The sequence below is a fragment of the Anopheles coluzzii genome, chromosome X (assembly GCF_943734685.1).
Source record: "Anopheles coluzzii chromosome X, AcolN3, whole genome shotgun sequence".
Lineage (NCBI taxonomy): Eukaryota > Metazoa > Arthropoda > Insecta > Diptera > Culicidae > Anopheles > Anopheles coluzzii.
Genome location: NC_064669.1, coordinates 17,578,571 through 17,604,072, shown reverse-complemented (window position 1 = coordinate 17,604,072; position 25,502 = coordinate 17,578,571). Strand labels below are relative to the sequence as shown.

Sequence of the window (25,502 nt, the reverse complement as noted above, 5' to 3'; positions counted from 1 at the left end):
AATGGGATTTGGAATCTATAGCTCTGTTGGACAAATCTAATAGGAATTTCCAAGGAGCCTGTCCAAACAGGGTGCCATAGAGTCCAATTTCCATTATTTTAAGTTCACATCCCATATGAAAGAGTCAAAGGAGAGTTCCACTATGATTCCCCTGGAAAATCCTGTATCAAACGCCAAGTTCCACCTGGGTAGATGCGATCGGGTTACCAGTCAGGTAACACTGCTCGTTTGTGCACATACGATACACATACGGTTTGTATTTGGATCCATACTACGGCTACCTTACTTGGGAAGTGAATTTACAACGACAGTGTGAACGAAACGACTCCGAGATCATCTATGAAGAAATCAATCGCATTTCGAACATTCAATCGTGAATGGGAGAAACCTGGATCTCTTCACATATCTACTGTTGTCAAAAGTTATCTTAAATGACACTACACAATGCACAATGTGTATGCATCGGTAGCGATAATTCTGGCTACACGGCAGTGGTTAAACAAAAATACTGCCATTCAAGCATATAAATCAATATACTAAAGCAATGCTACATTTGCTACAAATTTCCACTGAAATACTACATCAGTTCTGTATTCATGGTATAAATCAGCAGAATGCTGCAATTCAGAAAAACCACCTGAAAAATAACATCGACATTTAAGGACATCATAGATTATAATCTATGCTAGCGTTCTGTTTGAACTCAGCAGCGTCCAGTGGCACTTAACTTAGCTCAACATTTAGCCTTCCAATCGTAGCTACAGAAAACAACCATCAGCACAAATCAACGTACAGTAAAAAGATCCGTCTTCGCAGCGTTGAATAACGAAACAACAAGCATCCAAAATCATCCACGTCTGGCACCCACGCACCATCAAAATATAATTGATCATCACGATTGGAATGCAGTCTTCGCCAGAGTCGTCGCATCATCATCGTAACGATTGTGTGCAATTCAACTTAGGTGAGTTAAATATAAATAATAAAGAACGATCAGCAAGCATATTGTACCTAGCATTCGTTGTAGAATGAGCAAATAAACGCATTAATTTTCATTCTTAGGCCGCAAATACACGACGCGCGTTTCCGCGCCCGCGGAAACGCGTATAACAATCCAGCCATAGAAATGAAATGTCATTCGAACGCGCTACCGCGGAAACGCAGAGATGCTCAGCTGGATATCTCTGCGGAACTGTTATACGCGTTTGAACGCGCCCGCGGAAACGCGCGTCGTGTATTTGCGGCCTAACATACAATCGGAATAACAGTCGCGTTAACGTGGTAAAACTTGTAGTTATACGAGGACCGCCATATTGCGAACTCGATACTTAAATTTTATAAGTTTAATTTAGTCGAATTTCTCTTTAAGAGTTAGTCTATTATTTTGTTGAGTATCAATTTAGCTGGTACAAGAAGCTGAAAAATATCTTTGAACCTTCACTCCAAGGATAATGTATTTAGAAGGTTGATTTTTATCGCTTTTGCTGGGCGACATTGTGGGGGACATCTGTCACTCTCTGCATACAAATTTCATTACCCCGCACCAGCCCTTCCCGATTTTTATACCAGAGCCCCCGGAGGAGAAATGTCAAGTCGAGAAATGTCATTTTGCTCTGAACAACTTCACCTTGTCATTTATAACACCTTGCTTCACTCGAACATATTAAAGGATTATTTGTTGTGCCTCACAACAACACCATCCATCTTTCTTCTGATGGAGCTCACAACCAGCGTCACTATTTAACGTTGTTTGGGCACGTTTTGCAGGGCTAATACGGACGTCATACGAAGCGTAAATATCTTTTGTCAGAAAGTTTACGCTCTTTCATACAAATCAAGCGTTAACTTTTTGAGTTTACGCCTCTTGTGCCGTGCGTATAATGTCGTTTTTATATCCTGCAAATCCACTAGCAACCGAGAATTGATTGTAAGGCTGGAAATAGACGAACCGAGATCGTCGCGGTACCGCGAAATTCGCGCCTTGTTTATAACAGTTGTATAACAGTAGAGCTGTCAAATCTTCCGCGCCTCCAATGGCGCCTGCAGTTTCGCAGAGATACCCAACTTCGGTATTGCTGAGATTTTCGCGGTAGCGCGAACCGATTATTTTTACTTTTTCTGGCGGATTTGTGTGAAAACTCGTGTCAAAAAATGAGTTTTGTATTTTATTTTGCATAAACTATGTGAAATAAATAATTTGATTCGCAAATTGATAGAAAAATATTTCTTCTTGGCACATTCAATCGTCACCAGACATCGGATGGTTCCATACACGAACCGCGATTATCTCGCCTATCTGTCAGATTTTATAACATAATTGACAGCTCAAGTCATACGCGATTTTCGCGGTACCGCGATGATCTCGGTTCGTCTATTTCCAGCCTAACAGAAATCCTCAATCGAAAAAGCTGTATTACACGCTGCCATGGTTAACATCAGGCACTGAAGTCTCAGTTGGAGTCGGATTCTAGTGGAAATGCCAGCACTGCTGTTTGACAGCTCGTGTGGGTGAAATTGCATACATTCAGGCCCGTGTCTGTGCTCCATCGGATGCGATTTTATCGGAAGGCCTGTCAAAATTTTATATGAGATTTGACAGATAACGTCGGACGTGCGATTTCGTCGGACGCCGCATCCGATTTTATCTGTCAAACTAAATGTATGGTGTTTTGTAGGAACAATCTCAACTTAATTTTGTCATAATCGTTATTTTATGAAAATCATCCAAATAATCGCAATATGATACGAAAAGGCGTTTGACAGCACGTGCGATAAAATCGCATGCGATCAAGGTGTTATAAATGACAAGGTTAAGTTGTTCAGAGCAAAATGACATTTCTCGACTTGACATTTCTCTTCCGGGGGCTCCGGTATAAAAATCGGGGAGGGCTGGTGCGGGGTAATGAAATTTGTATGCAGAGAGTGACAGATGTCCCCCACAATGTCGCCCAGCAAAAGCGATAAAAATCAACCTTCTAAATACATTATCCTTGCATGCGATGGAGCACAGACACGGGCCTCAGTCCCCGGAACACACAATTAGGCGTGAGGCCACGGTGTCCCCGCGGGCCAAGGTGTGTTAAAGAGATGAGGTGGGGAGTATTGGAAGAAGCAACATATCAGAGTTGCATAGTAGGCTTGTTATATCTTATTTCATGTTCATTCTGATTCAATAAATCTTAAACACTACACATACTTTCAATAGGTTATAGGTCCAGTGCAAAGCGGATTAAATTGAATTAGAATCAGTGGAGTTCATCGTTTCATTTTTTTCCGGAGTTTCATAAGTGCTTGGTTGGTCGAAAAAGGTTGAACCCTGTCGCAAGAAAAAAAATGGCGGACGACAAGATTGAGAAACTTAACGACCAGAATTTTGAAATATGGAAGTTCAAAATGGAGCTGAAGTTGACCAAGGAGAAGCTGATGAAAACCGTGAAAGAATCGAAGCCAACGGAGGAAAAAGAGATGGCGGCCTGGTCTGAAAAAGACGGAGAGGCGCGTCATATGATCGGTTTGGCCGTGGAAAACGATCAATTGGTCCACATTTGCCGCAAAAATACCGCGAAGGAAATGTGGGACACTCTCATGAGCATCCACGAAGTAGAATCTATGAATACGATGATGACGGTAATGCGAAAGATGTGTTCTTTGAAGCTGCCAGAAGACGGCAATCTTCCAGAGAAATCTTAAGCAGTTGACGGCGATGCACAATCGTTTGGAAGTGGCAGATGAGGGCTTAAAGCCTTAAAGTTTGTGGCTGTAATGCTTTCAAGTCTTCCTATGTCCTACAGAACACTCATCAACGTCATCGAAAGCTACCCGAAGGATCAAATCACGGTGGATTTTGTAAAGAATAAATTGCGTGACGAGTGGCGTCGCAGGTAAGAATGTTACGATTTTCAAAGTGGCCCGAGTGATGAAAAGGCGTTGAAAATTGGAACCAGCATCAAGGTTTAGCCAAAGATGAAGAAACGTGGCGTTTGTCATTTTTGTCAAGAAGAGGGACATTTTATTCGAGATTGTCCACTGATGGCTGACGTTCGAAAAGATTTTTGTATGAAAAACAACCGGAGAGGTGCCAGAGCCAACTTAGTTAAAGAAGTTCACCCTAAAAAGGAGATGTGTTTGAACGTCACATCAGCATGTGAAGGAAACTGGTGGTATCTGGATTCTGGCGCGACGTCACGCATGACAAACAATGATTTTTTTTTTTTGAAAAACAAAAATTCGTCCTGAAAACTGGAGATTTGCTTAGCTGATGGGACGAATATAGCGTGTAAAGGTACTGGTATTGGAACAATCGTGTCTGAAACAGACAATGGTGATCGAGTGAAGGTTACGCTTAACGATGTTATGATTGTTCCATCACTTGCTGGAAATTTGCTGTCGGTGAGTAAGATTTGTGACCTTGGATTCAACATTTTATTCGATAGAAACGGTTTCAAAATTATGCGAGGACAAGAAACAATGATTTTAGGCGAGCGACATAGTGGACTCTATCGGCTGAAAAATTACGTGGAAAAAGTACTACAGGTGTTCCCCGAGATACGACTGTATTTGGGACCGAAAAAATGTCCCAAAGCAAGGCGTAAGTCGAAAAAGTCGTATGTTGAATATCTATGAATATTAAGTTTATAACCGAAGTTGAAGAGTTGGAATTTATGATATCGTGTATTTTATTTAAAATAATGTTTGATAATGTAATAATTATATTTTAAAAACAGTACACAATATAGATATTCAAGATAGGGTAGTTGTGGAATCTTTGGAAATGTGTGTATAACGGTTATCAGCCCAGATATTCAAAAAAATACATCAATTTCTTGTCAATGACAACTTTTAACTGTCAAAATCAAAATCGTCGTATCTGCGAATCGTCGTAACTCGAGGGGGTCGTAACTCGGGGGACGCCTGTACTTACAAAATCGAAACACCCGGAATTGTGTGAACATCTGTGGCACCGTCGTTTAGGCCATAGAGATCCCAAAGCCATCTCTGCGATTGTTCGAAAAGAACTTGGATATGGACTATAAATCAAGAGGTGCGATGTTCAGCGTGTCTGCGGAGTGTGTTGCGTAGGAAAGATGAGTCGCTTATCGTTCCCGAAAGAATCTTCAAGTAAGTCGCATACAGTTGGTGATTTAATTCATTCTGATATTGGAGGCCCTATGGAAGTTACTACACCGGGAGGTAACAGATATTTTATGACGATGTTAGATGATTTTAGTGGATATACTGTTATCTATCTGTTGAAGGCAAAGTCAGAGGCTGAGTATAATATACATGGGTATTTTAACTTAGTAAAAAATCAGTTTGGGTGCTATCCAAGAATCCTACGCACGGATGGAGGAGGAGAATATTCTGGAGCAAAATTGAAGAAGTTTTTAGCGGAAAGCGGGACTATTCATCAAAAGACAGCTCCTTATTCACCTCAACAGAACGGAAAAGCGGAACGAAAGAATCGATATGTTGTGGAAATGGTTAGGTGCATGCTTGCTGAGTCTGGTCTCGGAAAGCAGTATTGGGGGGAAGCAATAACGGCTGCAAACTATTTGCAGAATCGGCTACCATCATCATCAATTGAGAAGACACCGTATGAATTTAATAAGAAACCATCATATAGTCATATCAGAATTTTTGGTTCGGAAGCATACGTACATGTACCCAAAGAGAAGCATTTTAAACTTGATGTGAAGGCAAAGAAAATGGTTTTCGTTGGATATGCTGAAGAACGAAAAGCCTATCGTTTTTTGGATCGTAAAACTAATCAGATAGTGATTAGTAGAGATGCCAAATTTATAGAAATACCCGAAACGGATTTGGAGAGAAACAACACTGAATCGATTGAACCAACTATCGAAATGGTGCACCTACCATCGTCGAGGACCACACTGATGAAAAACTACGAAAGTATTGAAACACAAACCGAAGCAGTGGCTGAGATTGAAGATCATGAAACCACCATCACACAGGAACTCGAAACAATGATACATGATGAACCATTGGATGAACTGGACGATACGGTTTATGAAAACGCGTCCGAGGGTGAACAGTCATTTCAAGAACTTCAATTAGACGAAATTCCTCGACGATCATTGCGATCTAATAAGGGTGTTCCTCCCAAGCGGTTGATTGAGGAAGCTTTAATCGCCAAAGAGGAGGAGAAGGAACCTAGAAGCATACAGGAGGCGCTAAACTGTGAGGACAATTTTGAATGGAAGAAAGCCATGGCCGATGAGCTGAAATCTCATGCAACAAATGGTATATGGGATTTGGTGAATCTACCCGCAGGCCGTAAACCAGTTGGTTGTAAATGGGTTTACAAACGGAAGCGAAACGCAGCTGGCAATATTTTGAAATACAAAGCGCGGCTGGTGGCACAGGGATTTAGTCAAAAATATGGGGAAGATTATGATGAAGTTTTTGCCCCCGTTACGAAGCAGACAACCCTGAGGAATTTATTGGCCATTGCAAGCATGAAAAAGCTGATTCTGAAGCACTTCGATGTGAAGACTGCATACCTGTATGGTAATCTCGAAGAGGAGATATATATGAAACAACCTGTTGGATATGAGAAGAAAGGAGCAGAAAAGCTAGTATGCAGACTTAGGAGGAGCATTTACGGACTGAAGCAGTCCGCTCGGTGCTGGAATCATCGATTACATGACGTTCTTGTTGGAATGCAATTTTTGCAAAGTAGTGCGGATCACTGCTTATACACTAAAGATGTTAGCGGCGATCGAATCTACATTTTAGTGTACGTCGATGATATTTTAGTCGGAAGTAAGAAAGAAGCTCATATAGGGGAAATTTATTATTATTTGAAAAAGGAATTTGAAATGACGGATCTAGGAGACCTGAACTATTTTTTAGGTCTAGAAGTTCATCGACAGAATGGAAATTATAGTATTTCACTAGAGAGTTACATCGAACGAGTTGCTGAACGTTTTGGACTCCGTGACGCGAAAATTGCAAAGTCACCCATGGAAGAAGCATTCGCAAAGATGGAAACCGAGAGTGTCCTACTGCAAGATTCGTCTACGTACAGAAGCCTAGTCGGAGCACTTTTGTATATCGCAGTGTGTGCTAGACCGGACATAGCGGTGAGTACATCACTACTTGGACGACGTGTGGCCTCACCAACTGAGGCAGAATGGACAAACGTGTAGTACGTTATTTGAAAGGGACGAAACATTGGCGATTACACTATGACGACAAGGCAACAGGTTTAGTTGTATATTCAGATGCTGACTGGGCTGGAGATCTGAAGACCCGAAAATCGACGTCTGGAATGTTATTCTTGCTGGCAGGAGGGGCTATTTCCCGGGCTAGCCGATTACAAACATGCGTCACATTATCGTCAATGGAAGCAGAATTCGTGGCGTTGAGCGAAGCGAGCCAGGAAATCGTTTGGTTACGTCGTCTGTTGCAAGATCTTGGTGAAGCTCCACGACAACCTATCGTAGTGATGGAAGACAACCAAAGTTGTATAAAATCATCTTTCGTCCCCATCATCGCCAGTATCCCCGACACTGCATTACAACCTACGCAGCCAAACCATCAACCCACCATAGACGAACATTTTGCTGCAACGTCTATAACAATACGTACATCAACGCCAGCAACAATACCAACAACAACATCCATAGTAACAACAGCAACTACAACAACAGCTACTTCAACTAATTCAACAACATCAATATCAACAGTAGCAGCAGTATGTGCAATGCCTGCCTTTCCGTCTACATTGACTGTTATGGCCCCATCTACTTTTGCTCCCTTTCTCGGTCATACGCAATATTCAACAGCATTCAATATTTACTATCAAAACATTCGTGGTGTGCGTACCAAAGTTAACGAATTGCGGTTATCTATATCGGAGTCCGACTACAACATCATCATACTCACCGAAACCTGGTTGGATGAGAACATTCCATCCTCGCTTCTATTCGGCTCTGAGTATACAGTAACCCGCGGTGATCGTACGGCATTCAACAGTTCTCTCTCTCGGGGCGGAGGCACTCTCATCGCAGCATCTCGTCATCTAAACACCTGTGAGGTTATACCGCCGAGCGCTTGCCTCGAACAGTGCTGGTTACAAATCAAGCTTCCTTCCTGCTCTATCTTCATCGGTGCAATCTACATACCCCCTTCTCTTGCCAAAAATCAAAATACGCTCAGTGCACTTGAGGCAACGATCGATAGTATAGTGTCGAGGATGAAAAAACATGATCGTATGCTGCTTTTTGGAGACGGATCGAGCGGATATTTCATGGATACACGACACAACTCATCAGTATTTTCGTGCACAAGTTTCCCCTACATCCGTTGATGCGTTTTTCGACATTATTCGCTTCTATAACTTGCGTAAGCTCAGATGATAACTACGCGTCTCACGTCAGCATTCCTTCATTAGCCGCTTCTCCTCTATTACCTGAAGATCAGCACCACCCAGCATTAGAATTGTGTACTTCTATTAATCACACATCCGTTAATCAATTGTCGTCTCATGTTAGGAGTAATGCAGGGAACCTCAATCGCTCATATAATTTTAGAAAGTGTGATTTTCAAAAACTTAATAATTTGCTGTTAGATACCGATTGGTCCCGTGTGCACTCGGCACCTTCGCTGGACGAGGCGGTCTCTATTTTCACACAGCTAGTGTTTTCAGCTTTCCCATTGTGCTGTCCTTTACGTAAAGCCCCTTCTTTTCCTCCCTGATCCAATTCAATCCTTAGATCCATGAAACGTGATAAGCAGCGCTACTTACGCGACTATCGGGAATACCACAATCCATACACTAAACGACTGTTCAAATATGCAGTAACGGCGTATCGCATTTATAATCGGGCCCGTTATAAGTCCTACATAGCTTTCTTGCAATACCGATTTACTGTTCACCCAACACAGTTCTGGAGCTATATCTATTCCCTTCGTAACAATCATCGTCTGCCCAGTACCATGTCTTATGGTTCGTCAACAGCAAGTTCCGAACAAGAGATATGCGCACTTTTCGCCGATCACTTCTCCAACGCCTACTCTGATTACATTAATGAAGAGGAAATGTTAGAGGGTGGACTTTCTACTACACCTCGCGATGTTTTGTATTCCCGTTCCCTAAATTGTACCGTCGAAAATGTTGCTACAGCTTTATTGTCCTTGAAACCTTCTTATTCTCCTGGCCCAGATGGTATACCTGCAATCATCCTTAAAAAGTGCTCCAACGCTATTGCTCCCTTAATGACATTCATTTTCAATCTCTCCTTTCAACATGAATGTTTCCCTGCTCTATGGAAAACAGGTTGGCTCCGTCCTATTTTTAAAAAAGGCAGTAAATCTGAAGTAAGCAACTATCGTGGTATTTCCCTACTTCCCGCTAGTGGCAAGGTATTGGAAATCATCGTTCATTCTGAGCTTTTGTTTTTATCGAAGCAGTATATAACGTTTAATCAGCATGGTTTTATGCCAAAATGTTCCACTACCACTAGCCTTATGTCGTTCATATCCAAATTGTTCCAGTACTTAGATACAGGTTACCAAGTTGATACAGTGTATACTGATATTAAATCTGCTTTTGATAGAGTATCTCATAAACTATTGTTGATGAAGCTCTTTAAATTAGGCTTATCTACGTTTTTCGTTCACTGGATTGGGTCTTACCTCTCTAATAGAAATCTTCATGTAAGCTACGGATCGTCCTTTTCTTTACCGTTTTCCAATTCCTCTGGTGTCCCTCAAGGAAGTGTATTAAGTCCCCTCTTGTTTCTGTTATTCATAAATGACATTAGTTTTATTCTCCCATCTCCTAACTTCCTTCTATATGCAGATGACATTAAAGTATTTGTTCCAGTGATGCAAGAGGACGATTGCAGCGCACTCCAATCTCTTCTTAACTCCCTCTCTTCATGGTGTGCGTCAAACTTCTTAGAGCTCTGTCCTAGTAAATGTAGCGTGATCTCTTTTTGTCGTCGTCATTCCCCTCTTATTCACGATTATGTTCTTCATAACACTGTTATCAACAGGGTGTCATGTGTTTGCGATTTAGGTGTTATGTTAGACGAAAGGCTATCATTCGATAGTCACCTTGAATTGGTCATCGGTAAAGCTTATTCAAACCTTGGCCTTATTTTTCGCATGACGTCGGGCTTCACCGATTTAAGGTGCCTTAAGGCATTGTATTGTTCCCTAGTGCGCCCTGTTGTTGAGTATGCTTCTGTTGCCTTCTGTACTAACAGGGCAGGTTGGAATAACAAACTCGAAGGCGTGCAAAAGCGCTTCACTAGGTGTCTATATCGTCGCCTCTTTGGAAATTCCACCTCCGCATTACCGTCATACAGTGATCGTTGCATATTGTTCAATCTCGACACCCTCGAATCTAGACAAACTAAAACATGTGTGTCATTTATCAGCAATTTGTTACGAGGGAATATAGATGCTCCAGACTTGCTTTCCCAACTTAGTTGGTATGTTCCTTCCAGGTGTTTAAGAAATCGGACTGCTCTTGAAATACCTTTCCGCAATACAGCGTTTGGCATTAACGACCCGTGGCTAATTTGTTTGCGTCAATTCAATGAACATTACTGGGATTTTAATTTCTAATTTTATGTTCCGGCTCTTTGTTATTCTTTCTAATTATGTCTCTGTTATTCTTAATTTCTTTTTTGTTTTAATATTTTCTTCTTATCCGCTGCTTATTTTCTTTTCACTATGGATTTCCATTCTGTTACATCCTTTCCTATTTCCCCTTAGTTTAGTTAAGTTACAGTTAGTTTAGTACCAATAGGGCTAACTAGGTTTTAAGCAATTCAACCCCAGAGGCAGACATATTGAAATTAATAAATGACATGAAATGAAATGAAATGAAATGAAAATTCATAGGGTCAGAGCGTATAAATCGACGTTCGAAGCATATTCATACAAGGGAATGCTTTGTGAGTGAATTATGCAACAATGGAATAATTAAACTGGAATATTGCCCTACAGAAGATATGTTAGCTGACATGCTAACCAAGCCGCTTGGAGAAATCAAGATAGTCAAACTATCATTACAATTGGGTTTAAAATCCTAATTATCTGATTACGTTGAGGAGGAGTATTGGAAGAAGCAACATATCAGAGTTGCCTAGTAGGCTAGTTATATCTTATTTAATGTTCATTCTGATTAAATAAATCTTAAACACTACACATACTTTCAATAGGGAGATCTAGAGCATTTTGATAATTCATCACATGACATAAGTTATCCAGGATGCAGGGAACGACCAGAACATCGCCGCATCCCAAGCGCCACAGATTAAGCTTAAACGACTGGAAAATTGAATATCCATAGAAAAAAAAAGCTCCACAGTTTCATTGGTTTGATCAATAGATGGCGTATTAAAACTGATTATTATATTGCTATCCTTTTCTTGCAATGTGTTTCGACAAGTTTCATCTTATCATGACTTATATAGCCTTCTAACTTTCTGAGCAAAAATTTATATAAATGGTCGTGAGGTCAGATACGTGGGTATCATCACCAACGACCATTACTCAAATCTCACTTGCTTCAGTGCTGATGGTTTCCATTGGAATTTAGTATTTAAACAATCGTATCGCCGTTCTAGTTCTAGCGATGCATAACTTCAATGCGAAACCATACAACAGTACAGAGGAAATGAGAAAGCTCTCCTCCAAGCGATGAAGCTCAACTGGTTGGGGTATCCCACCAACAGAGAGCGCCACCAGCTTTTTTGCTATTTTTAGAATGCATGAGTCGTTTGCCGTCTGCTAAACGAAGTCTTTCTATATTCCGTTTAGGTAGAGTGCTTGAGTCGTTTAGAAGCCGTTTAGTGGTCGTTTAGTGGATTTGTGGCACTTGGGATGCAAGTTGTGTTTATTTAGAATGTGAATTATTAGCGCGTTTGCCGGGCGCCACCACAGAGTATTGTTCTGTCAAATCGCATACAATTTTCTATATCCTCCCCAGCTCTTCCTGATTTTAATACCGGAGACCGAAGTACTGTTATGTGAAGTCCTGAAATGTCAATTTGCTCTGAAACACTTAACCTCTTAATATCTATACACCTTGGCCGAATGCAATTTCACCGCATGCTTTTGTATAGGATTTGATGTTGTTGTCAAGGATAATGTATTTAGAAGGTTGATTTTTATCGCTTTTGCTCGGCGACATTGTGGGGGACATCTGTCACTCTCTGCATACAAATTTCATTACCCCGCACCAGCCCTCCCCGATTTTTATACCGGAGCCCCCGGAAGAGAAATGTCAAGTCGAGAAATGTCATTTTGCTCTGAACAACTTAACCTTGTCATTTATAACACCTTGGTTGTTGTACACAGTCCTTGATTTTGTCACTTGCGTGGCCTTGCACCTAATGCTTTGAATCCCGGGGACCTTATGTCAAGTCAAATTATCTCGTCAAATATCAAAATGCATTAAGCTAAGGCTAGAGGATAGCTACTTGTATGCGGCTACAAATGACAGCTACCGATATCCTTTGTTCTATAACTGTCAGCTTGTCGCCGCTCGTAACCTGATGTATGCGGGTTACGAGCGGCTACACAGTGACATATCTGTTATCGCTCATGTTTATACCATACATTGAAGTGTTGGAAAGTGACATTGAAAAATAAAATTTATTTGTAAATTGCATAATTATTTCAAAAATTTAAATTTAATATGAAAGAAAATGTTATAAAATAATTTAAAATTATAAACAGTGTGTCTCGGTAGGTAAAACGAGTAAAGGTAGGTTGGAAACACAATTATTGAAAAAATATCTTGTTTTTGTTGGGCACACATTTGGGACTATTATTATCAGTTTTCTTATGAACATCCAAGACAGACATATTTGGTACGCCGGTCAAAGATACCATCGACAGATTAATTCGACATGGAAACACTAATTGGTTCATATAAAAATAGAAAAAACGTAAGTTTATTTGTTCTCCCAAATAAATAATCATTATTGTCCTATAATTCCTTTGTTTTTAGCCAATACAAGCAACGGAAAAGGTATTGCACCTGATCCAGCTGGTTGGAACATATCCATGTCTGTGGAAGGATTCCGAGCGGCAGTATAAAAACCACGAAATACCCCAAGTGTCACAAATCCACTAAACGACCACTAAACGGCTTCTAAACGACTCAAGTTCTCTACCTACACGGAATATAGAAATACTTCGTTTAGCAGACGGCAAACGACTCATGCATTCTAAAAATAGCAAAAAGCTGGTGGCGCCATCTGTTGATGGGATACCCAACCAGTGGAGCTTCCTCGCTTGGAAGAGAGCTTTTTCATTACCTCTGTACTGTTGTATGGTTTCGAAGTTTCGGTCGATGGTGTTGATACCCACGTATCTGACCACACGACCATTCATATAGATTTTTGCTCAGAAAGTTAGAAGGCTATATCCCAAGCGCCACAGATTAAGCTTAAACGACTGGAAAATTGAGTATCCATAGAAAAAAAATAAAAGCTCCACAGCTTCATTGGTTTGATCAATAGATGGCGTATTACAACTCATAATTATATTGCTAGCCTTTTCTTGCAATGTGTTTCGACAAGTTTCATCTTATCATGACCTATATAGCCTTCTAACTTTCCGAGCAAAAATCTCTATGAATGGTCGTGTGGTCAGATACGCGGGTATCAACACCAACGACCATTACTCAAATCTCACTTGCTTCAGTGCTGGTGGTTTCCATTGGAGTTTAGTATTTAAACAATCGCATCGCCGTTCTAGTTCTAGCGATGCATAACTTCAATGCGAAACCATACAGCAGTACAGAGGAAATGAGAAAGCTCTCCTCCAAGCGATGAAGCTCAACTGGTTGGGTATCCCACAAACAGATGGCGCCACCAGCTTTTTTTTGCTATTTTTAGAATGCATGAGTCGTTTGCCGTCTGCTAAACGAAGTCTTTCTATATTCCGTTTAGGTAGAGAACTTGAGTCGTTTAGAAGCCGTTTAGTGGTCGTTTAGTGGATTTGTGGCACTTGGGAACTGTCGCAAACACAATGAATTATAGAATAATTTTACAAAATAACACAAAATAACACACTTAAATCTATGTTTTAATGTTACATATGAACTCGCAAAGCCCAACATATATTTTTAAAGAATATTTAATCGAGAAAAAGATGTACAAAAATTAAATGAACCATTTAAAAAAATGTAAACAATGTTTGAACCCTGGGGACCTTACGTCAAGTGACGAATTGTCAAAATACTCTAGATTCCACCAAGGATAATGTATTTAGAAGGTTGATTTTTATCGCTTTTGCTGGGCGACATTGTGGGGGACATCTGTCACTCTCTGCATACAAATTTCATTACCCCGCACCAGCCCTCCCCGATTTTTATACCGGAGCCCCCGGAAGAGAAATGTCAAGTCGAGAAATGTCATTTTGCTCTGAACAACTTCACCTTGTCATTTATAACACCTTGAGATTCCACCACCTGATATTTTTAAATCCACCTTGCATCTGATATCCTCAATGCACCTTGTGTTTCTGTTGTTACTCGGTTGACGTTTCCAGGAGCCATTTGCCGCCATTTCTAAAGCGTCTATCTACTCCAGCTCTAATTTGTGCAATGGCAGAGACATTAAAGGTATGTAAATTAAATTTATTATCTTTGGAACTCCATTGCTTGAAATTTGGTGTGAGTAGATTCTGAACAGCGGGTTTCTGCTTTTGACAACTTCCAGATGAAGGACAAGAACCAAAAATTAGAATGCTTGTTGCGTTCTACCGGATCGGAAACATCGGAGATATCTCCTCAGGCAATTCCCCTGCGTCGCCGTACTCGTTGGAGTCCTCTGGTACCAAACAACGTGACAATCCCCAACCCATGTCACCAACCCATGTCTACCACCCAGCCGGATGAGAACCCGTCTCCGGGGGCATGTACGGAGAGAGAAGTTACGGTCAACACCCAACGTTTCCGCTTTATTCCTAGGGTTGTAGAACGGAAACTAGCTGTAGATAAGCGTCAGACGGGAACGACGGTTGTGATTTCGTACCAACCGGTGCCCCAAACTCAACAGGACGGGAACCGGTGTCTGGTGACGCCGATGCAACAGACAGCAAAACGGCCGATTGCGGAGCGTTGTCTGATCGAACCCAAGCGTGTACCGGTACCGAAAAAGAAACGGTGCTTGGTGATCCCTGATCGCCTGCCATAAAAATAGGTGACCTTAAATGGAGATAGTAAAGTTGGACGGAGATCGAATGATATCTAATAATTAACTTCAGTTAATTTAACATCGCTTGATTTTATTAAGATTGCCTCTACGGTTGAACATATTTGCTTAAAACTTACGTATTGCTACTAAACTAAAGCTAAACATTAGCAACGGGACGCTAGTGGCAAAGCCTGCAGTACGAAAAGGTTTCGCAAAGGGTAGTCTAATCTGGAGCATCAACACTCTTACGTAACAGGTTACTAACGAATGCCACACAGAGGCGATAATATAAGCAACTTTTAAAGTGCCTTTACACAACTTCAAGTTTCGTGTTTCATTCGAACATCTTGTTACAGAAACCAACAGATCCGTACTCAACAACAGGGCGCACCAGTGAACAATATAGTACTACAGCTACGACAAAAACCGATTCCGAAACACCATTCATGGTTCAAATCTAGACCGTATCTTGATTTGGCTTCTTGTTCAGGGAGTACTAATCGATTCATTCAAAAGCTGCATCATTTCTGGATGCTTTTTCAGAAACCTGCTGATCAGGTGATTGGCTGGTGTTATTGAATCCGTTCGTAGCGGAGGCGTACGTCCCGACACTCATTTTCCTAACGTACTAGATGGTTGCTACAGTTATTTACCGCGGCGTTGTAGGACCGGGCTCAAGAAATGTGTTGCCATCCCTAGAATTTCTTGTGAGCGCGGTACGTCCCCACTACAAACGGATTCAATAATACCGGCCATTATCTCAGTGAATCACAAAAGAACTCACCGGATTGACCAACACAGTTGATACATGTTTGGCAAAAAGGAATACTATTGAGAATAGCACTGGATTTGAAAAACCACGAAAATGATCTCAGGAGCTTCTAGAAGCGATCTTCAAGAGGATGAACTAAGAAAGCATTGTGACATAAGTATCCCTGGCTTGTTTGATTAATTGTTCAGTAGTGCTCTCCACTCCAATCTGCACCACATATGTCCATGAATTTAAGCATGTGTTGAGCATGAGTGTGAGCATATGTTTAATAAGTAAATTTACATACCTCTAATTCGGTTCACTTCGGATTTCTTCCAAATTCTTCAAATTATGCGTATAAAAAAATTTAACTTTGTTGGACAGATAGTCAAACTTACATTGATGCTATTTTATTAATTGGTCCACACCGTGACCGTGGATTCACGCAAAACTGAGCAAAGCGTTATGAAAAACGCCAACAAAACGCTCAGACACTTCCCAACAAAAGCGTGCATAGCATCTTGGCTTTATTTATCCCAAAACTATAAGTTACAATCCAATTACAGTCCAGTTTCAACGATACGTAAATCGGCACAGACATATTCAATAGTCTCATTCCTATTGGACCCATTCTACGCGTTCGGATCTTCTTCGAAGATTAAAGTGCTTTTTAAATGCCACGAGGACTGCTAGCATGAGCCAATGGGACCAATCCGCAGTTGGTGGGCGGGAGTGTCAAATTCCACGAACAATATGAAACGTACAGGTGCATGGAACCACATTCGCATTCTTTTTGTCCGTAAAACCGCTCCTCTCGGTTTAATGAAGCATCGAGTTTTGCTTACAGTTGCAGATTCACTACGTTGTGTCTGTTTGGACGAAACAAATGCATGCGTCCGTATCCACAGCAGCTACAGTTTGGCAGAACTTGAACCTGCGCGACGAGTTACGATCACATCGATACATATGCAATAGCTGTAATTCCGGATTAAGATATGTATGTTCCACAGGGCGTTCAAACTCCGTGAATACCCATGGAAATCAGACACGAGTAGTATCGACGTGGTAGACCAGGACGATAAAGCCTGATGCGATCCAACTCTCTTCCAGGTTCGTATGATCAAAGCTCAGAGAGAACGAATCGCTTCGTGCCTATCTTGCCATCCATGTCAAAGTAAATTTAAAGTGTACCTTTCGGTTGGTTTGGATGATTGCTTCCGGACAGTAGTGGCATTTAGGCTTCGCTTTCAACTGGCTACAGGCTTATCTACAGTAAACCTTATCATCTCTTCGATTGTACTGATTGACTAGCTGCGTCTTTGAAGCAACCATCCTATTCTACCTGCTGCTACCTTCAGAGTGAGAGAAAAAGGATAACATTGATCACCAACTACAATATGGTAAGAATGTCCTTTCCTACCTGAAGTATGCTCCTAAAGCGTTGGCGTTAACGCAAACCCTCAGATCACAGCGGCCGCGACGGAAGAGCAGGATCATGATGTCACCACTTGCATCGACATGTGCATGAGTAAGCGAACGGCAACAGTACCAATACCCTGTTCGAACACAGGCGCTCCTTCTGCTTACGCCAAAACGCATTAAAGAGTGCCATGAAACGATGAGCTCGGGACGCAGCAGTGCCCTCGGGATGAAGTTATCACCGTTTCGGGGTGCATATCTACGAGCTAGAACTTCCGGATGGCCGTAAGACTGTTCGAGAAGAACAATAAAAAGAAGCAAGATAAGAAGGTGCCGTAGCAATAGGACCTCTAGTGATGTATTTGAAATTCGCGGAACAGTTCCAAATTACACAATAGATCAGCAGCAGCAACAGCAGCAGCAGAAACATCAACAGCCCTTTTTATGCCATGTCCTTTGGCATAATTTTGTTGGTACGCGCTCAAAAACACACCAAGATTCTGTGGGAACATTATTCAAATACATTAATAAAACTCATTTGTAAAAAAATATGCAGAATGCTTATGATGGTACAGGTTGAAAAATTGTTACAGCAAAGCTTCTTTCTGCAAAACAAAATCCAATAAGAAATGATTTGACAGTGGTCATTCAATTTCAAAATGTCATGATAAAAAACAAAAATGAGTACGTCTAGGATAATGACCATGTGGAAAAAGCTGGCAAAGAAAAATGTTAGATATTAAGTTTAAATTTACGTTAATATTTAAAGAAGTAAAATAGTCTCAAATGTATCTATAAAAAATAAAACAGCAGCAAAATTACAACATTATGCAAGCATACCCGCCGAGTGGTGTACGAGTGGTACACTTGAAATAGTTTTGTTACGTTTGATATGCTCGTATTACTTAAATGTTGGAACATAAAACTGCGCATGAATTTTAACATCTCAATAACGATTTAACATCTGCTTAAAATTTGTTTGAGCTTCTGAAAAAGGTTGTTGTCATTCTGCGGGATGACTGCTTGCCGCATTCTCTTTGGTATCTTACGTTTGACATATCCAGACAATGAGAATCTGCAAATTTGCAGCCTGCGTTGCGCATTCTATTTCTATTCTATTCTAAACTTGTACTCATTCGAATCCAATTTGCTTTTATGATTTTTGTGAGGATTTAAACAACTTAAGTAGTCTTATAAGCGCAAATGAAGTTAAAATTTGAGAGAGAGAGAGAGAGAGAGAGAGAGAGAGAGAGAGAGAGAGAGAGAGAGAGAGAGATAATGTAGCATTCTTAAAAGGTTTGGGTATGAATCTCCAGATGCAGCGAGTCAGCGAGAAGCATATCACAATGATGAAAGCATTTGGTTTAAAGTACACCGGAGCGGGCGCTCGACCGACTGAAAACAGTGCTGGGTCGTGCTAAAGCGCATCACGGTAATTAATTCAGATGGCACCACAGATGAACTTATTGCTGAACTGCATGTACTTTGAACGTCGTCGTGCCTGAAAATAGCGGACATTCGCTGCATGGTTGTAGGTATTACGTGAGGATGGAGTTATCGATTCGATTCTTTTTCTTTCCAATAGAACGTTTAAAGTCGAACTTAAGAATTTGTATCTTAAGTAACACGCCCGAGCTGTTATTTATCAATTAAAAATGTAATACTTTTGTTTCTGCCATTGCGCCTGTTAAATGCATTTTCCGGCTATTTTTATTTGTGAATCCAGTGAATACAACATTTTCCAGTGAACATTCTTCACTCGGCCTAGATAGGCATGTTGATGACGCGTATTTCAATCTCCTTTTTTGCTACGGAACACTCCAGCTCTCTTACGTCTTTTCCTAAAAACGTATCCGTTTCTGTTAAGTTACTGTATCTGGCTTCCCCATTTCACCTAATTGTTCCAAACGTGATTCGGCAAACCATATTTCCCTTTAATTCTGTATGATCCCTTCTTTTTATGGATAGCAATATTCAGTGAAGACGACCAATTCCCGTAAGCATTCTTCGCTCGGTTTAGATAGGCATGTTGATGACGTCGTGTTTCAATCTCCTGTTTTGCTACGGAACACTCTAGCTCTCTAACGTATCAGCGGTCGTTTCTGTTCATTTACTCTATCTAGCTCCTCCATCTCGCCTAATTCTGCCAAACGATACATAATTCATAATAATTCATCGGCACGATACAAACCATTCTACACTTTCATTCTATATTAACCTTTCCTTTTTTATCGATAGCAATATTCATGCGGTCATTTACTCCCTAAAATCTTATCCCCTAACTCGCTCCATACAAAAATGCGTTTGTATTCGATGCGCGACCCCTAACGATGTCTAGAGCTTTGGCGGCCTCCTCCCCGGCCCATCCTCGTGGCAACTTACCGCCCATACTTCATCGCCGTAGACGTTGTGGTGGCGGTGGGTTTGTATGTGGCGCGCGGATTCACCAGCAGACAGTTCATCGGCTGCCCGTCCAGCTGACGGTTGTGATAGGCGTCCACCGCCCGTTCGGCGTCCTTCAGATTGCGGTAGATCACCTCGGCTATGCCCGGACGGACGAGACGTGACTCTAGCAGATCGCCAATGTCTTCGAACAGCTCCTGGTTTTGGGGAGATGGTAATTGAACAGTTGAGATTTGGAATAAGATTGAGATGGTGAAATTTGCATCTGCTATGAGCTGTACATAGGTAAAGATTGAAGTTGTCAAGAATTCAATGGCAACGGCACGCAACTTAACCACACGTATTCGATCATAGTGGGCTGCGGATCGAAGTAGGCAGCACATAATTCGATATAAACGATCCGAGATTAAAAAGTAGCTGGAACAGGGTGTAATAAAAATATATAGACAGAGAGATCAGGGAGAATGTGACCCGAGATGACAGATAATTAATTAATTTATGATTTTGGCTACTTTAATCAAAATTATAGTTTTGTTTTTTTTAATTGGAACTATATATTTAACTTTAGAAAGCCGTATAACATTCAAAAAAAAAAATTTTCAGTTTAACAAAAAATCAAAACAAGATATAAACGGCCCTTGGCTAAAGTTAACGCCATAATGACCCCTTACAACGTTGCTTGTTAACCTCTTAACCCTTAAGAGGTTAACCCTGTTAACCTCATGGGCAAAAAGCCCAAGCAGTTCTTGGGCTAGGTGAGTGGGTTTTACAATTTTGATAAACAGTGCCAAGCAGTCTGGGTAGCCCAATGATGTCTAGATAGATAAAACAAAAACTTTAAAGAACAATGAGGAGAGCCTACAATGACGGACCCATTATATATTACAATACAAATGACAATGTACTAATTTTATAAACCACTACTATTCCCCTTACTACTATTACTTCTCATACTTGATATTTTAACATATGGAAAATGGTAGCGACAGAGAATCCGTTTTAGGCCTCGACATAGAATTGCATTACTTATTGCTTGCTCCACTGGAAAATCATAGCATTTTAACCTTCCGTCAAAACGAATAAAAATTACTGATAACGCTTGTCTAAATGCAAAAGTACACTATTCGGTTGCAACACTCCATAACATGATTGCAAACCTCCACAGAACATTGCTTGCACGATTCCACTACCCGGTTGAAAAATTTTATTATCCGAATGAACTGGTAAAAAATACTTCTTTGGAAGTCATAACTGCAAGATGTATCGTTTTTGGCTACTAGGTTTAATTCACAATAAATAGTTCAACTGACACTTGTAAACCGTCCTGTCCTCTTGATTATCAAGTCAAGCATTTCAAGCTATATGATTTAAGAAGAATATTGGGAATAGCATTTAAGACAACATTTGGAATAACATCTATGAATATGGGTATATACATTTCTATAGATATCATCACAAAATTAACGACTAAACCGAAACCAAACCCAGTTATTGTATGCATTACCTACACGGGTAGGCGGTCATGGAAGCAAGGGGTACAAATCGAATGTTTAATTAAAAATGTTTAATTTTTTTGCAAAATTCTATTTTTTTTTTGGCTATGAAATAGAAAACATGTTTTCTAGACATCCCTAAAATTTCATGCCGATAGCTCTATTCTATCAAAAGTTATTTGGAATTAAAAGTGCTAAACATACCCGGGTAGGTGGTTATAGAAATAAAGTGCTAGGTAGAATGAGTATGCACCCCATACCCGAAAAGCGCGAGAATCGATAAAACTATTTGAAAGTTAAACACCAGTAAAAATGGTAAGTAAAATCAAAACCAAACCAAGTAAAACACCAGTGGGAATGAAAAGTAAAAAAAACAATTTTAAACCTTGTTAAAAAATTATATAGTTCGACCAGCAGGGGAATTATTATGCATTTGCTCCGTATCCGGGTATAAGAGGTACCGTGTATCTCGATGACCGCCTGTAAAGCGTACCAAATATTGATGCAACGGAAAATGTTTTCTATACACATTGGTGTAAAGTTGCTGGCCTGTAGTAGGTTGGGAACAATATACAAAACATCATGTTAATTGAAAATACACTGCTTTGCGCGCAATCCGCGCCAAACGCAAATTAAGCGCGAAATGCAAATTTCGCACTAGCTTCAACAGTTCTAGATTTATATATATAAAGAGAAGATATTTTTTGCGGAGGAAACGAGTCGTACATTGTGATGTACAAGTGTGGTATGACGAGTGTTTCTTGTAGGAATTTCATATGACTACATATGTGGTGGGCAAGTGTTGTAGATTTGATGCCAATAAAATTATCGCAATATTTAATGACCTTTTTTTTCCTTAACAAATTTGAATGGCTGATGTAACTGGAGTAAATATAAAAAATTCGAATGTCTAGGCAACACATCGACACGAACCGTGCTTTGTAAAATAAAAGACTAAAGCAATCGATCTCTTAATCATTCAAATGGATCAATAATAATGACAATGAAATAGTGAACTACAATTATCTTCCCAATTGTAGGTATTACTGTCATTGCCAACAAATTTTCACTCTAAAGCACCTATGCAATGCAAAAACTGTGTAGTTTAATTGTTTTTTTTTAAGGAAAAATAATGAAATTTAATAAATTCTAAAGCAATTTCTTAACACCTGAAAATACATGCCCACCTTTATCACTTTATTTTCCAAAATTAAGAGGATTTTGTAAGTAAAGCAATTGACTCATTTTCAAAAATGTGTTGCCTTCGAGACAAAACATAGGTTAATTATAATCAACATTTAACGGCAACGACTGTATAAAGACATTATTCATTTTTTCAGAGGCGTATATGTTTTTTTGAGGTGGAAGCAATTATTTCACTTTTCATTCAAAATAGAAAGTCTCCCAAATGAGTTTTACGTAAAACGAGTGAGTCACCGGAAAGGATTAAACTCGTTATGAGCGGGTCCACTGTACACGAAAAAGAGCCTCCCGCATAACGAGTTTATCACATTACGGGCTGAGGCACGGGAATGAATTAAACTAAAAACTTGAAAAGCATGACCATGCGACCTAACACGTGCTTCATGTGTGCCACGATTGAAATAACACATTTCGTATTTTACCGTTTTTTTTTCAAACATCATTCACCCCCTCTCTCTTTTACGTACCTTGATGTCGAGCTGTGTGACGCTTGGATGCAGATTGCTCACCACGATACGGTACCCAGTGGTCAGTGTGGGCGGTGGTGGAGGTGAGGGTGTCCGGGTGCGGTAGTTCTTGATCGGTGGATCACCGTTGAAATTGTGCGCAAAGATGCCCATCGACTTGTTCGGGTTCGGGGCGCGCTCGAGCCGGGCCCGCATGCTCGGCGACAGATTGGCCGGTACGCCGGCGCCGCCGTTGCCCGTCGGTGGCGGCGTGGTGCTGGGCCGGGTGCGCAGAATGCTGCGCAGCGGCCGGCTGCTGCTGCTGCTGCTGACCGGGAGCGGCGGCGGCGGCACGCTCATGTTAGGCCGCTGGTTCACCTCGTAGTGGTCGAACGGGTCGTCCGAGTGGACGGTGGAGCTGGACGGCCGGGCAGCCGAGTAGCTCAGCATCGACGAACCGTTGCTGCCGGCGGTGCCCGCCGAAGTGGCGCTCGCGATCGTGTTGCCGGTCGCACGGACCGTGCGGAACCGGGGAAACGGAGGAATCGAGCTCGGCAGCGCGTACATATCGTTGTGCAGCGTCCGGGAAGCGTTCAGCAGTCCACCGCCGCCGCCACCACTACCAAGCGACTTGCTCATTGCCAGCCGGTCGACCTCGAGCACGCCGTACGCCTCGTACTCGTCTTCCTCGTCGTCGTCCATGTCCTCGTCGTCCACGGCCATCAGCGAGATGTGACGGTTGCCACGGAAGTGCGGCAGGGCGGACATCGACAGGGGCGCTGGCTGTGGCACCATGCCGGTGTGTACGCCGGGTATGTACTCCGGCTCGACGTAGCGCCGGCGGTTGTGCAGCTGCACCTGCAGATGCTCGGCAGGCCCGTAGCCGCCGATGTTCCGCTGGTTGGAGGACAAGGCGGCCAATGCACCGCGCGGCGGTGACGGTGGCAGCATCAGCGCTCGAAAGCCATGCTCCAGCAGCTGGCGGTCCCGCTTCTGCTGCCGGTAGCGCTCAACCCGGCCGAGCTTCTGCTCGGTCAGGTGGTCGCGTGCGTCCCGGATTTTGGCGCGCTTGTTGCGTATGATCTTGTACCGCGCGTCCCTCACCGGCCGGGGCTTGGTTGCCCCACGGTACCCCCCATTCTCCTCCCGGAATGTACCACCGCCCCGCGGACCAGCACCACCCACGGCTTTGGGCTGTTTGCCGCCAGCGCCGGCCGGTGCCGAACGGGCCTTCGGGTGGGCGACGTGTCGCTTCCGGATTATCTCATCCAGGCTGAGATTGATGTCCTCGTCCATTGTTTTTTGATATTACACTGATGGCTGCGCTACGATGTGTGGCACGGCGCTGCTGTATTGGTGTGTCTGTGAGTGTGTGATGGCGTCGAGCAGCCTGTCGAAAAGGGGAAACAATGTACCAGGGAATAAATGAAAATGATATTTAAGATTTCCCTAAAGTGCCGTAAGCGCAAACTTGACACATTTACGCCGGCAGAAACCGAGTTTCAACACACTTTCCAGACTTCTAGTATTGACGGGGCAGCAGCAGCATAAGTCCCACCGGTCATGGAGCGCCAGTATGGCGGCAGGCATTGGATTGTAGAAGTTTAAGGTTGATTTTTTCTTGGAATAGCTGTTCTAATGGTTGATAGTGTTTGCAACGGGCTTTCGGACGGAACGCGTTGAAGGCACAATAATTACACACACAAGCGCACGCGCGCATGCATAGGGGCGCTCGTTTGAGGGCTTACCAGTGTTGTTACACGAACACACGCACGCACATAACCACACAATGCTTGTAGTGAGCAGTAAACTACACACAGCTACGCGAAAAAATGGCCAATTTCCATGAACAATCCTGTCACGGCGTCTCCCGCACTTAAGGTCGATACAGTAAAACGGGGAATCTAGGTGATAGGTACAGGCCAGAAAGGCAAACACATCCCAAGCCCACCGGAATCGGGACGGCCAGGGGAAAAGCAGTTTGGTGTGAAATGTTTCCGCCCAGCATTACTTACCTCCCAATGTGCGCTGTTTGACGATAGAATGCTTCTGCGGGATATCAGTACAGCTGCGCCGGCAGCGACGGGACCTGGGTTTCTTCACGGAACAAAAGAATGGCTGATGCGGTGGCCTGCCTGCTTTTCTTGAGAATTGTGATGCTTTTGTGGTTCGTTCGTGTGTGCGTGCACGGACAATGGATGCTGAGACGTTTTCGCTCCAGCAAGCGGCTGTCAAACGGCAACCCGTTTCGTGACCTATACGTCCCGCGGTGCACACTGGGCTATAAGTGGTCACATTTTGGGACAAAATTTCCCCGAACACCCGCTAAACAAATTCGAGCAGTCTGCGAGCTCGCATGAGCCTTCGCACTCCATACAACTCCTCAAAGTCCCAGTGCCGTCGCATTTAACCCTATTCAGGCCTTATTACATTGCAGGAATAATTCCGGAATTCATCTCTCATTGACTCCATTTAAAAGCCAAATTTGTTTGGCCAAATTAATACGGAATAATAGAAAACAAATCTATTTGTGTTTTTTTAATTAAATATAACTTTTTTTTACCGAAGAAGTTGCTTTACAAACCCAAGTGCCACAAAT

The 25,502-nt window shown here is 42.0% G+C and overlaps 2 protein-coding genes across 2 annotated transcripts; one reads left to right on the top strand and one right to left on the bottom strand.

Annotated features, from left to right (window-relative positions):
• Window positions 1–14,087: 14,087 nt before the first annotated feature.
• Window positions 14,088–15,512, top strand: LOC120954884 (uncharacterized). The gene is made up of 2 exons (XM_040375186.2): window positions 14,088–14,614; window positions 14,712–15,512. Exons 1-2 carry the CDS (start codon window positions 14,597–14,599, stop codon window positions 15,186–15,188), a joined length of 495 nt encoding a protein of 164 aa, XP_040231120.1. The 5' UTR covers window positions 14,088–14,596; the 3' UTR covers window positions 15,189–15,512.
• Window positions 15,513–19,022: 3,510 nt separating this feature from the next.
• Window positions 19,023–25,285, bottom strand: LOC120961729 (uncharacterized). Its single transcript, XM_049609415.1, has 3 exons — window positions 24,919–25,285; window positions 22,925–24,293; window positions 19,023–19,958 (listed from the first exon to the last, which is right to left on the bottom strand). Exons 2-3 carry the CDS (start codon window positions 24,197–24,199, stop codon window positions 19,737–19,739), a joined length of 1,497 nt encoding a protein of 498 aa, XP_049465372.1. The 5' UTR covers window positions 24,200–24,293; window positions 24,919–25,285; the 3' UTR covers window positions 19,023–19,736.
• Window positions 25,286–25,502: the final 217 nt, after the last annotated feature.